Genomic DNA, 11,709 nt, shown 5'->3' on the forward strand with positions numbered 1-11,709 from the left:
ATTCGAGTACCATCTGGCATCCACAGTTTCAAGCAAAACCACTTAAATTATGGATGCCGGTAGTGGCTGGCCCAGGGTGGTTATCTGAATTCAGTGCTGACCTAGACAGATCTACAATTGGATATTCCCACAGCGCTATTGTGCACAAATGTGATCAGCGATGTGGTAGACCAGAGCGCCCGCAAGAGCTCAAGCATGCAACATCATGAAGCTTCCGTAGAAGTTGGTAAAAACAGAAGAACAAGAACCAAGAGAGCTTTGCAACCGATGGTGGAAATTTGTAAGCCTATAATTTCATACTGCTAAATTAACATGTTTCTTTCTTCTGCAATACAATGGGCGCAGGGGCAAAACAAAAAATAACAATCAAGAGTCTGCAAGCGACAGCTCCCTTGTTAGTTAGGTGGGGTGTTGCACCAGCTAGACCAGCATTACAGGTTGCGAGCTAACCAAAATAGAACACATCATAAACAAGAATAAGAGCATCATCCATAACATATATCATGCTGCCTGCCTTTCCCAATATCCCTTCCCTCCTCCTGCCTGCCTGGATGCAAAATCTTCTTATTACGGTTTTGCATCAGCCATCATGGTTGAATCTATGGACACCGGAAGATCATATCGGATCAGATGTGTAGTTTTGTACTCGGGGACTCCCCACTAAAGCTGATGTTCCTGGGCCGGCCTAGGCGCAGCGACTCTTCATGGTTGCTTGAGAAGGCGATCTCCGTGCACGACGAGGACTTGCTGTTGTTGTCGTTGGCGCTTCCGACCGTGTCGCTGCTCTCCATCGGGCTCTTGGCTGATGGATATGGCGCCGTAGTCGTCACTCTGCAAAATAAGCACGAAGACATGATGAATATCAGCCTATGATCACAAATACAGGCTATGGTATGTAGCTAGGTTCACTGGTAAATGTTCTGCAACACTCGGATAGTAAAGACTAAATTCTAAGGTTGTAGTACCTTTCTTTCCTTTTCTCCAAGAATCGGGCAAGGGATGCCTTACGTGCTTGAGGAACAGCTGAAATGAAAAATAACGACATCAATACATCATCCAGCGTATCAATTCAACAGATATACTCCACTAAACAACATCAAACAGCACAAGATGCACGCGTAAGCATCCATACCTCTTGGCATAATACTTGCAGCAGTGGTGGACGATAGTGTCACAGGATGAGTCGACGACGAGGTCTGACTTGTGGGAGGCACAACCAACTGGCCTGAAGATTTTGGCACTGCGGAATCGGTGTTGGAGCTAGATGTGCTCTTGGGGAGACATGCAGCTTGAGACATGATGGACATCGGTTTGGAAATGGCCGGCAAAGGAGGTGAAACACGCTGTGGTATGTGAGCTAGCATCTGCTTTGCAGGTGAAGCCTCAGGTGCCGCGAGTTTAGCGGGAGTGAAAAAGGTTGCATCTGGGCTGCGAGTAACAGTAGTGGGTGCAGTTGGAAGAGATCCTCTGCTAGCCAAGAACATAAGCTCCTGAGCCTGTAATGACAAGGAACAATTCTTCAGCTTAGCCAGCAAACCCAAAATGTCATGAAAATGTATTACCAATAGGAAGAAATTGTACCTTTTCTGCCGAGACGTTGTTGAATACATTGACAGAACCAGCGTAGAAGATAGTTAACTGCGCTGTCTTGGGCTTTGGCATGTCCCTTAACATACAAGACAAGTTAAAGTTCAGTTTAAAGTTGGATTTTACGGATAGTATTTTCAGCAAATCAAACAGGGCAAATTATCTACCTTGATTTATAGACACCAACAGTAGAAGCAGCCACCGCGTTGTTCATCGCAAAAGGTGGTTGTTTAAACGGGCTACCAGCAGCAACGCCATTCGGGAGGTTAGGCGAACTCTGAACCCTGAACATGGGATTGTTGGGATTGAACGGCGACGACATTGGAATCACTCTAGCACCATTAGGAGCATGCTGCTGCTGCGGAGGCTGCCCGCCGTAAGCCGCACGCGCGGCGGCGGCGTACTGCACGCTGCCATGGCTCTCAGCACCAAACGATCTCTGCACAGCATAGACAGAGCAATCAATCAACAAAACTGGCAGGCAAAACATGAACCGTGCATAAATCGAGAGCAGCAGCAGCTCCAGTTACCTGTGACGTCAGGACGCGGGAGGCCTGCTGCTTGGGGTACGCGAGCTCGCCCTGCTGCTCCTCCCTCGGCGCCGACCTGAAGGACATGACCGCCGGCGCGGCCCCGGCCCTGCCAGCGAAGGACCAATCCATGGGCGGCACTCCTCCTCCCCCAAAGTAAGCTGCAGATTGCAGACACAGACACAGAGACAATTCTCAGTTAGACTCGGACGACGGCGTACATATAGGGGGACGGACGCGCATGAGGCGAGACAGGCACGGATCCGTTAAACATCCCCATCCCAGCAGCGAGACGGAGGCTAATCGGAATCAGCAAAGCCACATGCGCGGCTACCGGAAAGATTTGGCGTGTCTCTCCGTCCCTGGAACCAGAACCGTCGCTTCCCCGAGGCGCTAACCCTCGCCATCCGCGGCAAGGGAGCCGCCGAAAGGAATTCGGCAGCCCATACCTAACGCGCTCTCTTTTGCCGAAAACAATAGGAGAAGATGGGGAGGGGAGGAAACTGAAAGAAAGGCGAGAAATAATTGAGCCCGCCCGGCACCGCCAGCAGGTGAATCAGGCGGGCAGACACGGCGTCGTGGCGGTGGCGCGACGATGTGAGAGCGGTTACGGGCATGGCCGCCTCCGCTGTCAATCCCGAGATTCGTTACGCCGAACTCGCCCAAATCGAGAAAGGGGAGGGGAGGGGCATACCTGACTCCTTTCTGGTGGCGTCGTCCTCGGCGGCGGCGCGCTGGCGCTGCTGCTGCTGCTGCTGCTGCTGCTGCAGCTGCTCGTGGCCTATGGCGCCCAGGAAGTCCCTCTCCATCCAGCCGGCTCGGGAAAGGAGGCCGCGGATTTGCCTCCGATAGACGGGGAATAAATGGATTTCGTTTCTCACTCCCCTGAACCTTCCTTCCTCCTCTGACTCTCTCACTCCTCTGTGAACGAGCGAATGATGACGACGACGATGCTCTCCCTCTCCCTCTCTCCCAGCCTTGACCGTCTGCCTTTCCCCTCTCTCTCTCGAATGTATACTGCTCCAGTACTCCTGGCCAAGCCTAGCCTCTGGGCGGTGTGCGTGCGTGCGCTTGTGGTGCCGCTAATCGCTTGTTTATTTTCGGCCGTGGAGGTTAGATCGGGTGGGAGATGATTGATTAATTAAATAAATAAATAAACAAACAAACAAGATAAATAAACAAGCAAAACCGATTGATAATCAAGCGAGGGGAAAGGTGTGGCGAGCACGGCGGTGGGCCACCGCGGTGAGCGGATCGGGGCGCCCTCTCCTCTCGCGCGGGTCCCGCGGCCGCCTGCCACAGCCCGGTCGCGCCCACGTGGTCGGGCACGAGCGCGTTCCGCCCCGCGAGGCCCCCGCGCCGCCCACTGCCACTGACAGCCCGGTCAAACCCCCCGCCCTGCCCCGCGCGTCGGTGAGTGCCGCCCGGTGCGGGTAGCCGCGCACAGGGGCCCTGGCGGCGGCTGCAGTGGCGACACGTGCAGCCCCGGCTGGGTCACACGAGCCGAATTACCAGGTGGGGAGCGGGCCGTCGCTGACGCTGTGGGCCCGCGGGATTCCCTGCGCGTGGGTCGCGGGGGAAGACCACGTGCTGCGCGTCGCGGGGGGCCCGGCGCCCGAGCTTACAGTAGACTTTTGGATTTATGGGTAGAATAATAATACTAATCCCGGGATGTTCCTTTTTTTGTGTGTCTTCTGATGATTAAAAAATTTGCGTTCACGGGGTTGGGGTTGGGGTGGGGTGGGGGGCTGGCGTGCTTCGCCGGTTTTGTTTATGTCTTGTGGCCATGACCATGTGCCATGTGCGCACCATGTTTATTTTCTTTTTTTTTTCTTTTCTATGTGGTCATCTGCTGGACTTGTAGTACTAGAGTACTTGCTTAGGCTCCAGGATTTGTTTAGCACAGTTTTCTAGGGTTCGGTGAGTAGATTAGAGATAGTGACGTTGTCTTTTCGGAAAGGAGGCGGCCATGCGTGGCCTTTCGAGGTGAGTTTGAGGGCCTTTCGGGGAATTTCAAATGAATTTGTAGCATTTTTTAGGAATCTATCTATGCAACATTCGGGTGAACTTTTTTTTTATCAACAACAGTTGGTTGATCAATTTTACAGTTTTTGTATGTCGGCTTAGAACGAGAGTTTTTTTTTTGCGTGTGGTCCACTTTGGAGTAAATGTCAAATCAACATGAACCATGGAGCGTGACCTCTTGAATAGTACTCCCTCCGTATCAGAATAAATGTCTCAACTTTGTATTAACTTTAGTGCAAAGTTATACTAGAGTTGAGACACTATTTTGGGATGGAGGTAGTATAGTACAGTACTACTACTAGTATCAAATTAGGGTGTATTGTCTTTCTTTGCCGGGGAATTGTGGTTCCCTGTTCAAACACGTCTTCTTGTCAATTCATATGGTAGTATCTTCAGATAAGTTTGTTTATCTCCCAAGTTTATGTGGTAAATTACACTGTACTGCCCTTGAAAAGTAAAACGATGACTAGATTGAGTACTTTCCTTAACACCGTTTAGTGATATATAAGCGCAAACAGTCTTGTCAAACTTGTCTGAGACACTGTGCAAGATTCCCATCTGCATCCCACGATTAAGTACTTTGGTTAATATAGTAGGGAGATAAGGTACAGACCATGTGGAGCTACCGGCTAGCAGTATTATTATTATTACTATACTCCACGCCACTGTACTAGGAGGAGCAGTTAGCATGCTGATCGATCGTGCTGATTACTTTAACAAGGTGGCCACCAGTTGAGTAGGTCTAGGACTTGTAGTATAAACGGGATAGTCTACTCTACGTACTTAATTACAGTACATGATGCAGGTTTGTCTCCCTACGTGGCGACGCCCGATTGCATTAGGCCGTAATGATAGTAGCTTAGCATTTAGCGTAGCTTTGTTAAAGAAGTTTGCCCATCCTCCCATGCAGGATGCATGTGCTTTCTTCTCTGTGCGCCCTAGATCCTAGAGTTGATGAACTGTCAAGCTTTTGTAGCCGCCTCCCATTCAACATTTTAAGCAGGTCTTCTTCTTCGATCTTGACCGCCACTCAACTGTCAAGTATAGCACTAATTAAACATGGAGTGATAAAAAAAATGTATTGTCCTGTTTAGGAAAAAGTGGTGTCAAAAGTAAGTTTCTTTCACTACATATATGGCCCATGATATTATTACTATTAAATGATTTTGCGGCAAATCCGTGCATATTATTCTTAATATGAAATCTGAGTTTCAAAGTATTCACCATCTGGTAAAATATGTAACTAGGAAAGATCTTCACCAATTTCTGTTTGACCGCTAAATCAACATGAAAATGCTGCTTATATGCTAGGATTTCCACGGATCTAACATTCGAGGAAATTAGGCGTGGGGCTAGCTCATACTCGAGTGCATGGGTTGGCTACAATTCGTCGAGTTCTTGAATCAATATAAACAAGACTAGGTGCAGACTACCGTACCGAAACGAGGGCATCAAATCCGATTAGCTGGACGGAAAATATATCCTGTGCAAAACGCTGGGCCTAAGCTCCCATGCATACACACACATCATGCGCCCCATGATTAAAAAGGAGGCATGCCATCCATGCATCGCCTCATCATTTGAATTTCAGCAACGATCCCATTGCCATGTGCCACATGCCACGAACCGGATTTGCGCCCACAGGTTTTGCATCCACGGGTTCGCGATTAAACATATTGTGCGACTTGTGGAAAGAGATGTGGCTGCCAAATTAAATGCGGAGCAGGGGGGCAGTGGGTGCAATTGACCCTGCTTAAACAATATTCCTAGAGATCCCAAAATGCTCAGCGTGATCCAATATTATATAGTACTGCCAGTGTGGACTTCATAATTTATTTATTTTTTGAGGTTGGAGCTGATTTTAATTAATATGTATTATATATTTCGTTAATTAATTAGCATGTCCACAGCCTGTACAATACTACTTTTGAATTGTTTTTGGCTATGTGGAAGCTAGAAATATTAAGGACGTGCGCACTTGCGAATATATCGTTGAAGATAATGCTAAGTATTGGAACTTCTGGAACGCCCCTTATTAATTTAGTTTCCAGCTGATGCGCTGTGAGATGCTTGTAGGAATTAATCAGCTTGGAGATTGTATTGTTTGTCTATTCGCAGGCGGGCGCTGGGTACAGTGCACAAACTAGATCGGGTTGGCGCGTGGGTGGCCAAAACGTTGTGAACAACTCCTGGACACACACAGAGTATTATTATACGGAGAGACCCACAGGAATCCGTAGCCTCATCTGATCTTCTATAGTCCTCACATGCTCGTACTCCTGCTCCATGAGCTCAATAAGAAACTACAATGATGGATACTTCCTGATAGGTATAAAGCATATGTGTGGAACGTCTAGCAGGAACCGCCAAATTATTCCAGAAAATGACAATAACCGATTTCTCTACGGAAAAGGTATACAATGTACATGTCCACATCGTTTTCTTCTGGAATCAATAATGAGATCTTGAAAAATTCGAGGGGTCACACCCACATGTATGCGTGTGGGGTGCTCCACAGATGCAATGTTTATTCATGCCTCCTAGCATACGGTGCCATTTTTTAATGCAGGTTTTTTGGCTACATATGATGACACTTGTCGAGCTAGAGGGAGTCCATTTGAGGTCGCACACAATTCATACGTGCCAGTATACCGGTAGCAGGGCAAGCTAGTTGATTTCGAGCAAGCAGGCCTAGGCTCAACTAAGGGCTCCTTTGATTCAAAGAAAGTTTATATGATTTTTTGGAGGATTGAAATCCTTAGGATTTTTTGCTGTGTTGGTCATTTGACTCGTAGGATTGGATCACATAAGAAATTTTCCCATGAAAGATTTTGTATTACATTTCATAGAAAATCTAACATCCACTTTAACCTTATTTTACATTTTCTTGTTTTTTCCGAGACATTAAACACTCATTAATAATCCTATAGGATTCAAGTGGGCATGCCATTCCAACCCTATATTTTTTCTATTCCAACGTTTTTAAAATCCTACGAATCAGAGAGGCCCTAAGCCTGTACTAAAATTTGAGAGAGTCCAAATCGATTTTTTGTCGATATATAGTGTAAGGGCATTTCCGACGCCGACCAGCAAATACCGCATCCGTCCGCGGACAGGGGGAACAGTTCACGCACACGATGCGGGAGACCGCCATCCAAAACTACACGCATACATCCAACCTCTGTAATTTCTTCCGAAAGTCCGCACGTTCAAATAGACACATACATAAAGTACATACGTTCAAATGGGTGCATACATAGAGTACAAACGTTCAAATAGCCACATGCAGCAGTAGTTCAATTTTTTTAATCGAATATTACACTCCAACATTGTTGTCCTCTTAACCGCCCACGTATGCTCAATCAAATATTTCTTCAGGTGCTCTGTATTTGAATAAACTCTTCAAATGTGGCTAGATTCTGGTCTGAAAGTTCGAGAGGATCATCCATGTTCTCGAGTTCTAGAGCTGCGGCAGCATCCTCACCCTCATCCTCGACGATCATATTGTGCATGATCACACGACATGTCATCATCTCTCACAAGGTCTCTGGATCCCATTTGTTTAGTAGGTTCATGAACAACTGCAAACAGGCTTGCAGAACTTCAAATGCCCTCTCGACACCCTTTCTAGTTGCTTGTCTTGGGCAAAGTGAGACTTTTTCTAGCCAACTGAAGGAAATATGCCCTAGAGGCAATAATAAAGTTGTTATTTATATTTCCTTATATCATGATGAATGTTTATTATTCATACTAGAATTGTATTAACTGGAAACTTAGTACATGTGTGAATACATAGACAAACAGAGTGTCCCTAGTATGCCTCTACTTGACTAGCTCGTTAATCAAAGATGGTTAAGTTACCTAACCATAGACATGTGTTGTCATTTGATGAACGGGATCACATCATTAGAGAATGATGTGATGGACAAGACCCATCCATTAGCTTAGCATAATGATCGTTTAGTTTTATTGCTATTGCTTTCTTCATGACTTATACATATTCCTCTGACTATGATATTATGCAACTCCCGAATACCGGAGGAACACTTTCTGTGCTATCAAACGTTAGAACGTAACTGGGTGATTATAAATATGCTCTACACGTTTCTCCAAAGGTGTTTGTTGAGTTCGCATAGATCAAGATTAGGATGTGTCACTCTGTGTATCGGGGAGGTATCTCTGGGCCCTCTCGGTAATGCACATCACTATAAGCCTTGCAAGCAATGCGACTAATGAGTTAGTTGCGGGATGGTGCATTACGGAACGAGTAAAGAGACTTGCCGGTAATGAGATTGAACTAGGTATGATGATACCGATGATCGAATCTCGGGCAAGTAACATACCGATGACAAAGGGAATGACGTATGTTGTTATGCGGTTTGCCGATAAAGATCTTTGTAGAATATGTTGGAGCCAATATGAGCATCCAGGTTCCGCTATTGGTTATTGACCGGAGATGTGTCTCGGTCATGTCTATATAGTTCTTGAACCTGTAGGGTCCGCACGCTTAACGTTTGATGACGATTTGTATTATGAGTTATGTGTTTTGGTGATCGAAGTTTGTTCGGAGTCCCGGATGAGATCACGGACATGACGAGGAATCTCGAAATGGTCGAGAGGTAAAGATTGATATATTGGACGAAGGTATTCAGACACCGGAATGGTTTCGGAGAGGTTTAGATATTTTTGGGGGGTATCGAGGGGTTACGTGAACCCCCCGGGGAAGTATTGGGCCTACATGGGCCTTAGTGGAAAGGAGAGAAGGGCCGCAAGGGGTGGCCCCCCCCCCATGGCAAGTCTGAATTGGACTAGGGAGGGGGCGGCGCCTCCTGAGGGAGTCCTGGACTAAGTGGTCCTCGGGCGTCCGGCCTGTTAGCCATGTGCCGGACTGTTGGGCTGTGAAGATACGAAGATTGAAGACTCTACCCGTGTTTGGATGGGACTCTCCTTGGCATGGAAGGCAAGCTTGGCGATCAAATATGAAGATTCCTTTCTCTGTAACCGACTTTGTACAACCCTAGTCCCCTCCGGTGTCTATATAAACCGGAGGGCTTAGTCCGGAAAGATATATAGTCATACATGCTAGACTTCTAGGGTTTTAGCCATTACGATCTCATGGTAGATCAACTCTTGTAATACTCATATTCATCAAGATCAATCAAGCAGGAAGTAGGGTATTACCTCCATAGAGAGGGCCCGAACCTGGGTAAACATTGTGTCCCCTATCTCCTGTTACCATCGACCTTAGACGCACAGTTCGGGACCCCCTACCCGAGATCCGCTGGTTTTGACACCGACATTGGCGCTTTCATTGAGAGCTCCACTGTGCAGTCCCCAAAGGGTTTGATGGCTCCTTCAATCGTCAACAACGATGCTGTTCAAGGGGAAACCTTCCTCCCCAGACAGATCTTCGTGTTCGGCGGCTTCGCCCTGCGGGCCAACTCGCTTGGCCATCTGGAGCAGATCGACAGCTATGCCCCTGGCCATCAGGTCAGATTCGGGAGCTTTGTAACGCCCATGATGCGGCTATATCTCCCACGTGTCGAGGCACGACTTAGAGGCATAACTGCATTGTGGTTTGTCGCAAGAAGGGTCATCTTCACACAATCCCATGTAATGAACAAGAATGGGATAACGAGAGTTGGCTTACAATCGCCACTTCACACAATACATAAATTAATTCATACATCATCCACAATCCACACATAGACCGACTACGGTCAAAATCCAAATGAAAACAAGATAACCCCAAATGCTAGATCCCCGATCGTCCCAACTAGGCTCCACTACTGATCATCAAGAAAAGAAACATAGTAACGACCACGTTCCTCGTCGAACTCCCACTTGAGCTCGGTTGCATCATCTGCACTGGCATCGTCGGCACCTGCAACTGTTTTGGTAGAATCTGTGAGTCACGAGGACTCATCAATCTCACACCCGCGAGATCAAGACTATTTAAGCTTATAGGAAAGGATGGTGTAATGAGGTGGAGCTGCAGCAGGCACTAAGCATATATGGTGGCTAACATACGCAAAAGAGAGCGAGAAGAGAAGCAACGCAACGGTCGCGAAGCTAGAAGTGATCCTGAAACTACTTATGTTCATGCAGAACTCAAACCGTGTTCACTTCCCGGGCTCCGCCGAGAAGAGACCATCACGGCTACACACACGGTTGATGTATTTTAATTAAGTCAAGTGACAAGTTCTCTACAACCGGACATTAACAAATTCCCATCTGCCTCATAACCGCGGGCACGGCTTTCAAAAGATAATACCCTGCAGGGGTGTCCCAACTTAGCCCATCATAAGCTCTCACGGTCAACTAAGAGATATTGTGATATGCCAAAATATCCATGTTTCAACATGGAACAAACTTCATCTTCACGTGCAACTAGCAACACTATAAGAAGGGCTGAGCAAAAGCGGTAACTAAGCCAAACAACGGTTTGCTAGGAAAAGGATGGTTAGAGGCTGACATGGCAATATGGGAGGCATGATATAGCAAGTGGTAGGTAGCGGAGCATGGCAACAGAACGAACAACTAGCAAAGCAAAGATAGAAGTGATTTCGAGGGTATGGTCATCTTGCCTGCAAGGTTCTCAGAGTTGTCGAAAGCTTGATCCTCGTAAGCGTACTCAACAGGTTCCTCGTTCACGAACTCGTCTCCCGGCTCTACCCAAGACAAGAACACAAGCAACGGAACCACAATCAATCACGGGAGATGCACAAGCAACATGATGCAATACATGAATGATATGCAAGATATGATATGCGATGCATATGCGTGCTCCGGAAGAAAAATAATGAACAAGGCAGTAACTTGGCAAACCAAGAATGCCACTGGAAAGATGAGAAGATTTCGGTCGAAATCGATATAAAGATCACCGGAAACGGATGCACGGTTTGCAAATGGCAAGCAAAACAAGAAAGACTCGAATCTGCGTTTAACAGCATGATAGCACTTAGGATGCAATAAGTAACAATGCTACATCACTCCAACATAGCAACAAAGCATATGGCAGTAATCTACAGGAGATGCTTGACAAAAGATGAACACTGAGCTATGGCTATATCACAACATAACAAGCTCAAACAAGCATGGCAAAAGTGCAAAAGGTAACAGGTTCACAGACTTAGTGAAATTACTGGACATGACTGAAACAGCATCAGGTAGCAATGTTCAGAGCACAAAATCAACATGCTAAAAGAATTTAACATGACAAAACAAGGCACGGAAGTATTCTACTAAATGCATATGACAAAAGTCCCTTACTGACCATAAGCCAAAAAGGACCAGAAGATATGATGGCAACCATGTAAACATAGCAAGTTTCGTTAACAGGTTTCAGACTTAGCAGAAAACAGAGCATGGCAGAAACAATAATATGAAGGCATCTTGGTGAGCTTGATGCACTCACCACAAGGCAATGCATGACAAAACAAGCATACCTACAGCAAGATGACATATTTATGAAGCTACCCATGGCAAGAGCAAATACATAGCATGTATGAGACAACTACAACAAACTTGGCAAAATTGAATAACACGTAAACAATCTGCCAGAAAT

General features: G+C 46.6%; 1 protein-coding gene across 1 annotated transcript; it reads right to left on the reverse strand.

Moving 5' to 3' along the window:
* Positions 1-268: 268 nt before the first annotated feature.
* Positions 269-3,241, reverse strand: LOC109772045 (protein TIFY 6b). The gene is made up of 7 exons (XM_020330740.4): positions 2,812-3,241; positions 2,118-2,278; positions 1,755-2,026; positions 1,582-1,666; positions 1,133-1,496; positions 966-1,023; positions 269-831 (listed from the first exon to the last, which is right to left on the reverse strand). The coding sequence occupies exons 1-7, from the start codon at positions 2,924-2,926 to the stop codon at positions 627-629; spliced, it is 1,260 nt and encodes a 419-aa protein (XP_020186329.1). The 5' UTR covers positions 2,927-3,241; the 3' UTR covers positions 269-626.
* Between the last annotated feature and the right edge of the window lie 8,468 nt (positions 3,242-11,709).

Source organism: Aegilops tauschii, chromosome 5, assembly GCF_002575655.3.
Source record: "Aegilops tauschii subsp. strangulata cultivar AL8/78 chromosome 5, Aet v6.0, whole genome shotgun sequence".
In the NCBI taxonomy this organism is placed as follows: domain Eukaryota; kingdom Viridiplantae; phylum Streptophyta; class Magnoliopsida; order Poales; family Poaceae; genus Aegilops; species Aegilops tauschii.